This window comes from Scyliorhinus torazame, chromosome 10 (genome assembly GCF_047496885.1).
Source record: "Scyliorhinus torazame isolate Kashiwa2021f chromosome 10, sScyTor2.1, whole genome shotgun sequence".
Lineage (NCBI taxonomy): Eukaryota > Metazoa > Chordata > Chondrichthyes > Carcharhiniformes > Scyliorhinidae > Scyliorhinus > Scyliorhinus torazame.
In genome coordinates, this window is record NC_092716.1 from 72,899,238 (window position 1) to 72,914,250 (window position 15,013).

General features: G+C 49.5%; 1 protein-coding gene across 2 annotated transcripts in view; it reads left to right on the forward strand.

Annotated features, from left to right (window-relative positions):
- Positions 1-15,013, forward strand: part of rbl2 (retinoblastoma-like 2 (p130)) — a 239,909-nt gene that overhangs the window by 119,255 nt on the left and 105,641 nt on the right. For both annotated transcript variants that reach the window (XM_072518251.1, XM_072518252.1), the window contains exon 5: positions 11-139. In XM_072518251.1, the coding sequence (XP_072374352.1) occupies positions 11-139 (129 nt within the window). The remainder of the gene's footprint in view (positions 1-10; positions 140-15,013) is intronic.

The window sequence follows — 15,013 nt, forward strand, 5'->3', positions numbered from 1 at the left end:
TTAAATATAGGAAATTTCCCCATGATCAGCGATGATCTTGTTAACTCGTATCATCTTCTGCTTTGTGCACTTGACCTGGTATATGGGAGTGCACTCCTTTGCTCTCATCGTAAAGATTTACTGAATCCCAATTTCAAAGGTAGGTTCTTTCTGAAGCTACAATCTTCAACTCAATTAGTAGTTTAAGAGCCAAAAAATGAAGAGGTTTATGCAACAGGTTGTTTCCTTGAGAATATAAAGTTATTATTGTGGTAAATTTACATACAACCTAACTATGGTCTCTCAAAAAAAGTGTATGACTGCAAGGTTTGACTCCATAGCTTGACTCCATAGCCTGAGTGTTTTCGGTGCTACAGGGGAAGCCAGTTGAAGTAAAAAATGGTGATGGGATGGTCATTTCCAATCACTTCCAGCACAGCATATGCTGATCACCATGTTTTCAAGTTTATAGCATGGGTATCCTATCCTTGTGCTGAAAGTATGCAATGTGGGCACATTAGTCAGTGGCTATCCTGACATTTGTCCGACCTGACATTTTGGACCTTGCTGCTGTTGACGCTCTCTCTCAAATACTTACAGCATTATTTAAAAACATAGAACATACCGTGCAGAAGGAGACCATTCGGCCCATCGAGTCTGCACCGATCTACTTAAGCTCTCACTCCCACCCTATCCCCGTAACCCAATAACCCCTCCTAACCATTTTGGTCACTAAGGGCAATTTAGCATGTCCAATCCACCTAACCTGCACGTCTTTGGACTGTGGGAGGAAACCAGAGCACCCGGAGGAAACCCACGCAGACACAGGGAGAACGTGCAGACTCCGCACAGACAGGGACCCAGCAGGGAATTGAACCTGGGACCCTGGCGCTGTGAAGCCACAGTGCTATTCACTTATGCTACTGTGCTGCCCTTTAGTACAAACATCATCCAACTTGCAGGTGAAGTATTATTGGTTATCGACTCGCTATAGTGGAGTTAGTGGAAGCACTGTGTTGTTGGAAGAAATGCGAGGAGTTGCTTATGTCAGAAAGGAGTGGTTTGAACATTTGGAAGGAGTTGTGTGCTTCTGAAAGTCCTTTGAGTATACCACTTGTTCCCAGTCATAGAGTTATAGGTGCAATTCCCCTTGGGCCACAGCGTGAGAGGAAGATGCAGCAGAGGCAGCAAAAAAGGGAAGCTGCTCACAGAGGAAGATGGCGGAGGGCTCTTAGCAGGAGACTGTATCCACTTCAGGGGCACTTCTCCGACATCCACATAAGCCAAAAACGGTTGTGCTTCACCAAAGAGATCATTGCAGGGGGTGTCACCTCTTGGAACCATATCTACAGACTCTGGACAGGATGAGGACTCTGCTGCTCAGGTGGGCCAAGAAGGAGAGGAGCAGCAGGTGGGAGAACGCGGAGGTTTGGATATATCAGGATTGGAGTGCGGAGGTGGCGAAGAGGAGGGCCGGGTACAATCAAGCAAAGGCGGTGCTGCACAGGAAGGGGGTGACGTTTGGCATGTTGCAGCCGGCGCGACTGTGGGTTACCTACAAGGACCGGCACCATTATTTTGAGTCTCCGGAGGAAGCGTGGGCCTTTGTCCAGGCCGAGAAGCTGGACACAGACTGAGGGTCGGGATGGGCGATTGGGGACTGCGATGGATATGTTATGCCTATTTGTGGTTTGGGGGGGTGGGGGGGGGGGGGAGCCTTTGCATTGTTTTGGGTTTCTTTTTCTCTGTGTTTTTTTCTTTTGGGTTGGGGAGGGTGGATGGGGCGGGTTGGGCACTGTTTTGGTTGGTGGCGGGGCCTGGTAGGTGGAGAGCGCGGGCTTTTTTCCCGTGCCGAAGACCGGGGGGGGGGGGGAGATAGGGAAGTGAGGATTGTTTCCCGTTCTTAGAACGGAAGGGGGATATCTGGTTTTAACTACGTGTAGTGAATGTTCCCTTGGTTGGGTGCTGGTTGGGGATGGGTGAAGGGATTTGATGGGGAGGCTGTGGGAGAGTGTGGGCGCTGGTGTTGGAGGGAGGGGAGGCCCAGGGATGGGAAAATTGAGATAAGGCCGCAAAAGGAGCTGCGCCAGAGGGGGCGGGGCCAGCTCAGGAAACGCGGGCTTTTTCCCACGCTAGGGAAGGACGGCGGTGGGGGTCGGAGAAGCGCACACTGACTGAGGGGGAGGGGTGATTCCCACACAGTGGGGGGTCGATGGGAAGGCGGGAGAGGCCGGGGTCAGCAGGAGTCAGCTGATTTACGGGAGTGTTATGGGGGAGCAAAAGCGCTAGATACGGATCTAGCGGGGTGGGGGGGGGGCGCGGGTATAGGGTTGCTGCTGCATTGGCCAATGGGGAACTGGAAATAGGAGAGGTGGTCGGGGTGGGGGTCCGCCGCCTGGGGGACGGGAAGGTGCGGGAGGCGCGGGCACGTGACTGGCCTAGAAAAGGAGATGGCTAGTCGGCAGGGGGATAGAGGGGGGGGCGGTGAGAAACCCTCCAATCTAGCTAATAACTTGGAATGTGAGGGGCCTGAATGGGCCGGTTAAGAGGGCCCGAGTGTTCGCGCACTTAAAGGAACTGAAGGCAGACGTGGTCATGCTTCAGGAGACACATTTGAAGGTGGCAGACCAGGTGAGGTTGAGAAAGGGATGGGTAGGACAGGTATTCCATTCGGGGCTGGATGCGAAGAACAGAGGGGTTGCAATACTGGTGGGGAAGCGGGTGTCGTTTGAGGCCAAGAATATTGTAGTGGATAATGGAGGTCGATACGTGATGGTGAACGGTAGGTTGCAGGGGGTGTGGGTGGTACTGGTAAACGTATATGCCCCGAACTGGGATGATGCCGGATTTATGAAGCGCATGCTGGGTCGGATTCCGGACCTGGAGGCAGGAAGCTTGATAATGGGGGGGGGATTTCAACACGGTGCTGGATCCAGCATTAGATCGCTCCAGATCCAAGACGGGGAAGAGGCCGGCTGCGGCCAAGGTGCTCAGGGGGTTTATGGACCAGCTGGTGGGGGGGGGAGTGGATCCATGGAGGTTTGCTAGGCCCTTGGCCAGGGAATTCTCATTCTTTTCCCATGTACATAGAGCCTACTCCCGGATAGATTTATTTCTGTTGAGTAGGGCGCTAATCCCGAAAGTGGAGGGAACGGAGTATTCGGCCATAGCCATCTCAGACCATGCCCCGCACTGGGTGGAGCTGGAGTTAGGAGAGGAGAGAGACCAGCGCCAGCTGTGGCGTCTTGATGTGGGATTACTGGCGGATGGGGAGGTGTGCGGGAGGGTGCGGGGGTGCACTGAGAGATACTTGGAGGCCAATGACAATGGAGAGGTGCAGGTGGGGGTAGTCTGGGAGGCGTTGAAGGCGGTGGTCAGGGGAGAGTTAATCTCCATTAGGGTCCACAGGGAGAAGAGAGAGGGCAGGGAGAGGTTGGTGGGGGAGATCTTAAGGGTGGACAGGAGATATGCAGAGGCCGCGAAGGAGGGGCTACTTAGGGAGTGTCGAAGCCTCCAGATGGAGTTTGACCTGTTGACCACAGGGAAAGCAGAGGCACAGTGGAGGAAAGCACGGGGCGACGTATGAGTATGGGGAGAAGGCGAGCCGGATGCTGACACACCAGCTCCGTAAGAGGGTGGCAGCAAGGGAGATAGGTGGAGTTAAGGATAGCAGGGGGGATACGGTGCGGAGTGCGGTGAGAGTAAATGAGGTATTTAAGGACTTCTATGAGGAGCTGTACAGATCTGAGCCCCCAGCGGGGGAAGAGGGGATGCGACGATCTTTGGATCAACTGAGGTTCCCGAGGGTGGAGGAGCAGGAGGTGGCTGGTTTCGGGGCGCCAATTGGGTTGGAGGAGCTGGTTAAAGGATTGGGGAACATGCCGGCGGGGAAGGTCCCGGGACCAGATGGGTTCCTGGTTGAGTTTTATAGGAAATATGTGGACCTGCTAGGCCCGTTGTTAGTGAGGACTTTCAATGAGGCAAGGGAGGGGGGGACCCTGCCCCCGACAATGTCCGGGGCGCTGATCTCGCTGATTCTGAAGCGGGAGAAGGACCCACTGCAATGTGGGTCGTATAGACCGACAATGTGGATGCTAAGTTGCTGGCAAAAGTGCTGGTTATGAGAATTGAGGACTGCGTCCCTGGGGTGATTCATGAGGACCAGACGGGATTTGTAAAGGGCAGGCAGCTAAACACTAATGTGCGGAAGCTCCTCAACGTGATTATGATGCCATCGGTGGAGGGAGAGGCGGAGGTAGTGGCAGCTATGGACGCGGAGAAGGCCTTCGACTGGGTGGAGTGGAAGTATCTTTGGGAAGTGTTGCGGAGGTTTGGGTTCGGGGAGGGGTTTATCAGTTGGGTCAGGCTCCTATACAGAGCCCCGGTGGCGAGTGTGGCTACGAAACGGCGGAAGTCGGAGTACTTTCGGCTGTACCGAGGGACGAGGCAGGGGTGCCCCCTGTCCCCCTTGTTGTTTGCATTGGCAATCGAGCCTTTGGCCATGGCACTAAGGGAGTCCAGGAAATGGAGGGGGTTGGTCCGAGGGGGAGAGGAACATCGGGTGTCGCTGTATGCGGACGACCTGTTGCTGTATGTGGCAGATCTAGTGGAGGGGATGGTGGAGGTCATGCGGATCCTAAGGGAGTTTGGGGACTTCTCGGGCTATAAGCTCAACTTGGGAAAAAGTGAGCTCTTTGTGGTGCATCCAGGGGACCAGGAAAGGGGGATAGCCGACCTACCATTGAAAGAGGGCGGAAAAGAACTTTCGGTACTTGGGGATCCAGGTGGCTGAGAGCTGGGGGGCCCTGCACAAGCTCAATTTGACGCGGTTGGTGGAGCAGATGGAGGAGGATTTCAAAAGATGGGATGTGCTGCCCCTCTCGCTAGCGGGCAGGGTACAGTCGGTTAAAATGATGGTCCTCCCGAGGTTTCTCTTTGTGTTCCAGTGCCTTCCCTTTATGATTACCAAGGCCTTTTTTAAACGGGTAGGTAGGAGCATCATGGGATTTGTGTGGGCAAATAAGACCCCGAGGGTAAAGAGGGTGTTTCTGGAGCGTAGCAGGGACAGGGAGGGCTGGCGCTGCCGAATCTGTGCGGCTACTATTGGGCAGCCAACGTGGCGATGATCCGTAAGTGGGTAATAGAGGGAGAGGGGGCGGCGTGGAAGAGGTTGGAGATGGCGTCCTGCAGGGGCACGAGCCTGAGGGCGCTGGTGACGGCACCGCTGCCACTCTCACCGACAAGGTACACCACGAGTCCGGTGGTGGCGGCAACGTTGAAGATCTGGGGGCAGTGGAGACGGCATAGGGGCGAGGTGGGAGCCTCGGTTTGGTCTCCAATTCGGGAAAACCATCGGTTCGTCCCGGGAAGGATGGATGGGGGGTTTCGGAGCTGGCATCGGGCAGGGATCAGAAGAATGGGGGACCTGTTTATAGATGGGAATTTTGCGAGCCTAGGGGCGTTGGAGGAGAAGTTTGGGTTATCCCCGAGAAATGCTTTCAGGTACATGCAAGTGAAGGCGTTTGTGAGGCGGCAGGTGAGGGAATTCCCGTTGCTCCCAGCACAGAGGATTCAGGACAGGGTGATTTCAGGTGTATGGGTCGGCGAAGGCAAGGTTTCGGCGTTCTATCAAGAGATGAAAGAAGAGGAGGAGGTTTCTGAGGTGTTGGGTGCTCTGAGGTACAGACGAACCAGCACGGTTGCGATTGGTACAACGCAGTTTTATTCCATCTAACTATTTATACATCAGACTTGGTACTCAGCACGTTGTGACTGTGTGAGTGTCTTGCTAATGAGGTCCTGGCCCTGTGCTGTCTCCAGATGGACTGCCCAGGAAGTGTTGTGTTTCTTGTCTTATACTTTGTCTGCTCTTATCTGTGATTGGCTGTCGTGTTATGTGTGCTAATTGGTCCGTTGGTCTGTCTATCATTATGTATGTGTTATGATGTATGTTTGAATATCATGACAGTTTCGGTAGAGGAGCTAAAGGGCAAGTGGGAGGAGGAGCTTGGGGAGGAGATTGATGAGGGTCTGTGGGCTGATGCCCTGGGTCGGGTTAACTCCTCTTCCTCTTGCGCCAGGCTCAGCCTATACAATTCAAGGTTACACAGAGCGCATATGACAGGGGCGAGGTTGAGTAGGTTCTTTGGGGTGGAGGACAGATGTGGGAGGTGCTCGGGAAGCCCGGTGAATCACGTCCACATGTTCTGGTCGTGCCCGGCACTGGATGGGTTTTGGAGGGGTTTCGCGAGGACTATGTCCAAGGTGGTGAAAGTCCAGGTCAAGCCGAGTTGGGGGTTGGCACTATTTGGGGTAACTGACAAGCCGGGAGTGCAGGCGGCGAAAGAGGCCAGTATCCTTGCCTTTGCGTCCCTGTTAGCCCGGCGGAGGATCTTGCTATTATGGAAGGATGCGAAGCCCCCCAGTGTGGAAGCCTGGATAAATGACATGGCAGGGTTCATTAAGCTGGAGAGGATAAAGTTTGCCTTGAGAGGGTCTGTGCAGGGGTTCTCCAGGCGGTGGCAACTGTTCCTAGACTATCTCGCGGAGTGCTAGGAGGAGGTCAGCAGCAGCAGCAACCCAGGGGGAGGGGGGGGTCTCTTTCGGGGGGGTATTTGGGCGGGTGGGGGGGGGGTTTCCCCAAGGGTACCTTTGAATGTCATATGGGGGGGTTAATATATACGGGAGAAACCCAATGTATAAGTAGCTTATTATTTTTGATTGTGGTGTTTGTGTTCTTTTTGTTATGGGGAGGGGGGGTTTGTTTGTTACAAAAACTTTGTTGGAAAAATTTGAAGAAACATATTTTTTAAAAAAGATTATATAATTCATCTCTACATGCTTATCTCATTGTGGAAGTCATCTCTATTGGAAAAGTGAATTATTCAGGGTCAGTTTTTTTAAATCCTGCCGACCACTGAAGGGATACACTATTGGATCTTGATTCTGGACTCTGGACACACATGAAACAATAATTCTTTACTCTATGGTCTTTGCCCTGTAACTCTTACATCTCCATCCCCTCTTTTATTGTATGAGTGAAAGGAGGCCATGTTGCTACCCTCCTCCCATGCAGTGTGTATGCAAACCGAATGAACTCTGAGGCGTAGTTCATCACGAGTTAGGTGTGGAGTTACTAATGGCTGAAATTTTCCAACCGTTCACATCGGCGGGATCTTCCAATCCTAATGCGGCGCACACCCACCATTTATTTCCTGGGGGCAAGAGATACATTCAACAGGAAATCCCATTGACAACGGCGGGAGCAGACAATCCCACTTTGGCCAATGGAGGGCCGCCTCCGCCACCATGAAATACACGGCGGAAAATCCCACCTAATAGAGGGTTTGGAAAATATGCCACCACTTATAAAGCGGGAAATCAAAATCAAAACACCTTTGTGTTTATGTGAGGGAAGAAATCAGGGCTTTCAAGTTAAATCGCCTTTTGTCTGTAACAGTGAGCATATCATCAGACTTGCGTTCCCCTGAAAGTATCCTAGGACCTGCTCTACACCTCCCCAGTTTACCTTCCATTTATTAAGGAGCGTCACTCTTTACCACAATCCTGAAATAAAAGACACCACAAAATAACCGTTCCATACCAACTTTATTCAACAATACATCCAATGATGCATACAATACTCAACTGTTCACCCTTGTGTATTCCAGTTGTGCGTGTCTTGTAGGTACCTTTGTCTGGCCTAATGTTCTTTTGCAGTGTAACTCCAGCAGCTGCCATGGGACTGTTGGAAGAGTGCTGACTTTGAGTGGGCGAGACTGAAGATGGCTTTGGAGCAGCTCTGAGCCTTGTGCTTTGGATTGTCCCAGCTCAGCTGGGCAGCAGCAGTCTGGGTTGGCTGGCTGACAGGCAATAACAAAGGCACTGTCAATCCAACAGATGACAGCAGGTTCATGAAGCCACTGTCACACTCTCTTAGAGCAGCACCTCAGTAATTCAAGTAATCTGCTGGATAACAGACTTCTAGACTGCTGTCCGAGCCTGCAAGTCCCTGCGCAATCACGATGACTATTATCTGAGCCTGCATGGCACCAAGCTGGGCTTTCACAAATGTAGATCTCGGAGCTTCCACTGCAGCACATAGTCATAGTGTGGCTTTTGCCTGTGCTGCAATGGAAACTGAAAAATCAGATTCTACATTATGACTGGCTCTGCAAGTGTTCTTATGGAGATGATCACTACCTTCTTGGTCAAAACGATGGACCAAGAAGGAGTCTGATAGTTCCCTGCTCAATGACTCTGACAAAAGACTCTCTGGCAGGTCTGTCGATGCATCAAACATTTTGGCGGTCATGCCCATTCAGCATCTCATAAAAGTCCTTTCCATCAGAACTCATTTGCAGCCTCATTCCCTGGTAAACTGGCACCTGTGTTAGCTCATCCTCAGCCTGGCTGTAGCCCACTTGTGCCAGTGATTCGCCACTTGCTGATCCCGCCTCCCTCAAAGGCACATGCAGTGTTAGTATCCAAGCAGGTGGCTGCAAATATCTGATCAAGTGACCGTGTTTCTTCCTCTGGTGTCTGCTCTTCCTGTAGGTCTTCAGCCTCCGACACCACTGGCGGGCCAGGAAGAGATCATTGGGTATCTGAAAAGTATCAGTGCAGAAGTGGGGGAGGGAGGTGAGGAAAAGCAGGAGATGGGTATTTACACCATCTCTAGCCTGTATGTCAAACCTGATTACAGATTGAGTGTTGCGTTATTTTATTTTATTTTAATTTTTTTTCCAATTAAGGTGCCATTTACTGTGGCCAATCTACCTACCTGCACACATTTAGGTTGTGGGGTGAGACCCATGCAGACATAGGGAGAATGTGCAAACTCCACACGGATAGTGACTCGGGGCCGGGATCCAACCTGGGTCCTTAGCGCCGTGAGGCTGCAGTACTAACCACTGCACCACAGTGTTGCCCCTTGTTGTTAGAGTTCAGAAAATGCATAAGGCAGAAACCTACCATTGTCCTGGTTAGTTTCAGTCACACGTCTTGCCACAGCTTCAGTAATGGCCATGTAATTTATTTCCAGCACGCTCTCCTCTATGGGGGCAGCATATGCAGATATGTGCCAGTTTGTTGCTGCTGTCATCTATTATAAGCTATCTTGTCTTGCAAAACAGAGGGAAGTGTGTTAGTGAGTGCATTGCAGCATTTTGGGAATGTGTCTGCAACAGATGAATATCTGGCAAAATGTGGCAGCTCTGAGATGCGACTGTGCCTTCCAGCAATGCAAAGTGTGTGAGGGGGAGGTGAAGGATATGAATGTGACATTTGAGTTGTATTAATAATGATTGTTGATTGGTGAGTGAAGGGGATGTGGTTATTGGAGAAGTTAGTGAAGCTGAACTCCAGAAGTTAAAGTGACTATCTGTTGTAACCTGCCCAGATCCAAATGGGTAGGAACAATTGGTTTCCCCATGGATTTTATTTTAGTTTATTGACAGCTCCTTTGTACAAAAAAGACAAAGCAAATTACAAAACAATAACATAAAACAGTAACTAGGTAACAATACAATGAAGTAAGACCATAAGACATAGGAGCAGAATTAGGGCCCTCGGCCCATCGAGTCTGCTCCGCCATTCAATCATGGCTGATATTTTCTCATCCCCATTCTCCTGCCTTCTCCCCATAACCTCTGATCCCTTATTAATCAAGGTACTAACATATTACTGTTTCAAAGGAGACAAACCAAATTAAAGAACAGTAACATGAAACAGTGAACAGGCAGCAGAACAGCAAACAAGCACACAGCCTCCAGGTAGCTGCAATAGTATTCAAGTCACTCCCCCTCGTCCAATTTCTTAGCTCTGAAAAAGGCAACACTTCTCCCTTTTTCAGTTCAGTATTAGGACAACCAAGGCCTTCCATTCCCTCACTCCACGTCAAAGAAGCAGAAGGGGCAGCAAACAGAAGACCGAAACTAAGCCTGCAATCAGTTCACTGTTGAGAGCAGGAGATGAACAGAAAACACAACCTGCAGCCATTGGAGAGCTGTTGTAACCTGCCCAGTGAATTAGCAACAGAACATGCAAGCACAGCCTCCAGGTAGCCACAGTAGTATCTGAGTCACTCCTCCTCGTCCACTTTAATTAGCACTGAGAAAGACACCTTTCTCCCCTCTTCAATTCGGTAGTAGGGCAACAGAGCTCCATTGCCCCACTCTAGGTCAAAGAAGCAGAAGAGGGAGAAAACCGTAACTAAGCCTGCAGCCAGTTCGCTGCTGAGAGCAGGAGCTACACAGAAAGCACAAACTGCAGCAACTGGAGAGCGTAAAATCGCAGACATTTGTAACCTGCCCAGATCCCATTGGGTAGGAACAATTTGTTACCCCTTGGATATATTTTAGTTTAATAGTAGTTCCTTCATTCAAATACAAAGCAAATTACAAACCAATAACATGAAACTGTACACCGGTAAAAGCACAGCAAAGTCATTAACATTTCACCTCTATAAACAAGTATACAAAATACATAAACCAATGAACAATAGGAAACAAAGAAATGGCAGATAAACTGAATAGTTACTTTGCATCAGTCTTCATGGTGTAAGACACCAGTGGGATCCCAGACCTCCAGGAGAACCAGGGGGCAGAGGCGAATGCAGTGACCATTACTAAGGAGAAGGTTCTGAGGAAACTGAAAGGTCTGAAGGTGGATAAATCATCTGGACTGGATGGACTACACCCCAGGGTTCGAAAAGAGATAGCTCAGGAGATTGTGGAGGCACTGGTGATGATCTTTCAGGAATCACTGGAGGCAGAAAGGGCCCCAGAGGACTGGAAAGTGGTTAATGTAACACCCCTGTTTAAGAAGGGAGGGAGGCAGAAGACAGGAAATTATAGGCCAGTTAGCCTGACTTCGGTCATTGGTAAAATTTTAAGAGTCCATTAATAAAGATGAGATCGCGGAGTACTCATGATAATGCATGATAAAATATGACTGAGTCAGCATGGCTTCATCAAGGGGAGGTCATGGCTGACAAATCTGTTACAGTTCTTTGAGGAAGTAACAAGGAAGTTAGACAAAGGAGAACCAGTGGACAAGATGTATTTAGATTTCCAGAAGGCCTTTGTCATGGTGGCACATAGGAGAGTGTTAAATAAGTTAAGAGCCCATGGTGTTCAGGGTAAGATCCTGGCATGGATAGATGATTGGCTGACTGGCAGAAGGCAAAGAGTTGGGATAAAGGGGTCTTTTTCAGGATGGCGGCTGGTGACTAGTGGTGTACCTCAGGGGTTGGTGCTGGGACCACAACTTTTCACAATATACATTAATGATCTGGAGGAAGGAACTGAAGGCACTGTTGCTAAGTTTGCAGATGATACAAAGATCTGTAGAGGGGCAGGTAGTATTGAGGAAGCAGGTGGGCTGCAGAAGGACTTGGACAGGCTAGGAGAGTGGGCAAAGAAGTGGCAGATGGAATACAATGTGGAAAAGTGTGAGGTTATGCACTTTGGAAGGAGAAATGGAAGCATAGACTATTTTCTAAATGGGAAGATGCTTAGGAAAGCAGAAGCACCAAGGGACTTGGGATTCCTTGTTCACGATTCTCTTAAGGTTAACGTGCAGATTCAGTCGGCAGTTAGGAAGGCAAATGCAATGTTAGCATTCATGTCAAGAGGGCTAGAATACAAGACCAGGGAGGTACTTCTGAGGCTGTATAAGGCTCTGGTCAGACCCTATTTGGAGTATTGTGAGCAGTTTTGGGCCCGCATCTAAGGAAGGATGTGCTGGCCTTGGAAAGGGTCCAGGGGAGGTTCATAAGAATGAGCCCTGGAATGAAGAGCTTGTCGTATGAGGAACGGTTGAGGACTCTGGGTCTGTACTCATTGGAGTTTAGAAGGATGAGGGGAGATCTTATTGAAACTTACAGGATTCTGTGTGGCCTAGGTAGAATGGACATGGAGAGGATGTTTCCACTTGTAGGAAAAACAAGAAGCAGAGGACACAATCTCAGACTAAAGGGACGATCATTTAAAACAGAGATGAGGAGGAATTTCTTCAGCCAGAGGGCGGTGAATCTAAGGAACTCTTTGCCAAAGAAGGCTGTGGAGACCAAATCACTGAGTGTCTTTAAGACAGAGATAGATAGGTTTTTGATCAATCTGGGGATCAGGGGTTCTGGGGAGAAGGCAGGAGAATGGGGATGAGAAAAATATCAGCCATGATTGAATGGCGGAGCGGACTCGATGGGCCGAGTGGCCTAATTCTGCTCCTATGTCTGATGGTCTTATGTTCTTGCTCTGGATGGATTCCAGCAAATGTTTATCAGGCTGATTCCTGGGATGGCAGGATTGTTAAATGAAGATGTACCAAATCGGTTAGGATTGTATTCATTGGAGTTTAGAAGAGTTAGCGGGGATCTGATAGAAACATATAGAATTCGAACAGGATTAGACAGGGGTAGATTCAGGAAGAATGGACTGGATTCTCCGCACCCTTGCGGCAGGCACAGGGACGGAGAATTTATGGTCGCACAAGAAATCGGGACCGGCGGCGGGTCACCGATTCTGCGGGCCCCGAAAAGCGGCGTCACCGGGGAGTAGGCTGCGCTGCTAGGGCCATTGCCAGAGGTCCGCCCAGCAGGCCTCCGCCCCCGATCGACTGAAGTCCCGGCGACGTGGAACTAACTGCTCCAGCCGGTCGGGATACTCGCGTGGCGGCTGCGGGCTCAGTCCTGGTTGGGGGCAGGCGGATCGGAGGCCTAGGGGCCTTAGAGGCGGCCGGGGAATGATTGTGCAGGGTTTGAGTGTTGAACTTGCGGCCGATTTTGAGGGGGGGGTGGGGGGGTGGGGGGGGGGGGGGTCTCCTTTGTGGATCTACCTCCATGGAGCACGGCGAGGCCGCCACCGTGCAGCCTCCGACCCGGAAGTGCGGGGGCCCATATCTGCAGCAAAAGCTGCAAGATTTACTTCTGGTCCCTACTAGTCCCCTGCAGGGCTGTGAATCCGCACCCCTTTGTTCCAGGATTTTCAGGAGTAAAACTTCACTGTTTTGACGCCGGCGTGGGGGCATAGACCCAATAATGGTGAATCCAGCCCCATGTTTCTGATGGTGGAGGAGTCCAGATTTAGGATAAGGGGTGAGGAGAAATTTCTTCACCCAGAGAGTAGAGGAATCTGAAATTCACTACCACAAAATGCAGTTGAGGCCAAAACGTTATGTAATTTTAAGAAGTAATTAGATATAGTTTTAAAGGGATCAAAGGATATGTGGTTAAGGTGGGTTCAGGGTATTGAATTTGATTAGCGATGATCATAATGAATGGCAGAGCAGGCTCGAAGGACCAAATGGCCTCCTCCTGCTTCTATTTTCTATGCATGTTTCTATTTTCCATCTGCTTCAAAATTTATCCAATTTTCTCTTAAAAGACAATGTCTGCCTCAACAAGCTTTACAAGCATCAATTTTAAATTTTTAAATATTTCTTTATTCTCCTCCTTTTTCGCATTTTCTCCCAAATTTACACCCACCAACAATAAACAATAATCAGTAACAAATATGTCAATCCCCATATCGAAAACAATGATCCCATCCTCCCACCAAACCCAAATGTTCACATAAACAACTGACAAAAAGGAATCGGGAATCACCCATAGCCACCATTAAAACCCACCCCCCCAACTAATGTTCGATGTTATCCAGTTCCTGAAAGTGCATAATGAATAATGCCCATGAATTGTAGAACCCCTCAATCCTTCCCCTCAGTTCAAACTTAACCCCCCCCCCCCCCCCCGGCAACGTTCACATACATCTTCTACTCCTTCAAAGAATCGGCTCATCCTCGCCCTAGTGAGGTGTGCTCTGTATACCACCTTCAGCTGTATGAGCCCCAACCTCGCGCACGAGGTGGAGGCATTCACTCTCCGAAGCACCTCACACCAGAACCCCTCCAACATATTCTCTCCCAACTCTTCCTCCCACTTTGCTTTGATCCCTTCCAGCGGTGCCTTCTCCTCCTCCAAAATAGTTCCGTAGACCGCTGACACAACCCCCTTCTCCAGTCTCCCTGTCGTCAGCACCTCCTCCAGCAATGTGGAGGCCGGCTCCACCGGGAAGCTCTGTATCTCCTTTCTGGCAAAATCTCGAACCTGCATGTATCTAAACATTTCCCCCTGCTCCAGCTCATACTTCGCTTCCAGCTCCTTCAATCCTGCAAACCGACCCCTCAGAAACAAATCCTTCAGTGTCTTAATCCCCTTCTCCTCCCATTGCATCAATTTTAAATTGATGAACTCTTGTCACTGTTACCCCAGAGGAAGCAGTATTTTCCTCTTCGCCTGTTTAGCGATTATATTAAAAGCCAATATTAAATCTCCTCTTAGCCTTCTTTGCCCGAGGAAAAATGGTCCTAGGATCTCAATTCTCCCTCTTAATTATATTTTTCTACCTCTGGCATCACCCCAAGATTTAAGTTATTTAATTGAACCTGTGCAGCACGCTAATCCAGCTGCTGAGGGACCAAGCAATCCCACAGCCTGATTCTACTTTCATTATATTGTTTGGTGCAAGAACAGACACAATAAAATGGATTATGCCTGTGAGATGGTTTGAGTTCAATCAATGCTTCCAGTCTATCTGAATGTTGTGAGTTGTTTTACCTTTTTGTAATCCGAAGATGAGCATTAAAAAACTGAAACTCAAATAAGGACGACATGATGGTGACAATAAGATAAACTGGTTAGTTATATATATTGCTCGAACCTCACATTGGCAGACAGCCATTGCAACAGTCAGTTCTGTGGACTGACCTGATAAAGGCATGTGCAAATAATTAGTGGGCAATAAATAAATCTCCATTGAGTCAGAGTGTAAATTTTAACTGTTTCCAACTGATCCCTAACTGTTAGTAGAGCATTGCAGTTTAAAGTTTCAGAATGATACCTGAATAGTTCCAAACTGCCTTCTGTTTGAATACGAGCAAATATTCTATATTCTGTGCTACTTCTTCCAGTCTTTTTTTAGGAGATTGCAAGGTGCGTATAACTTTGAAAGCACAGCATGTGCAGTTTATAAGATTG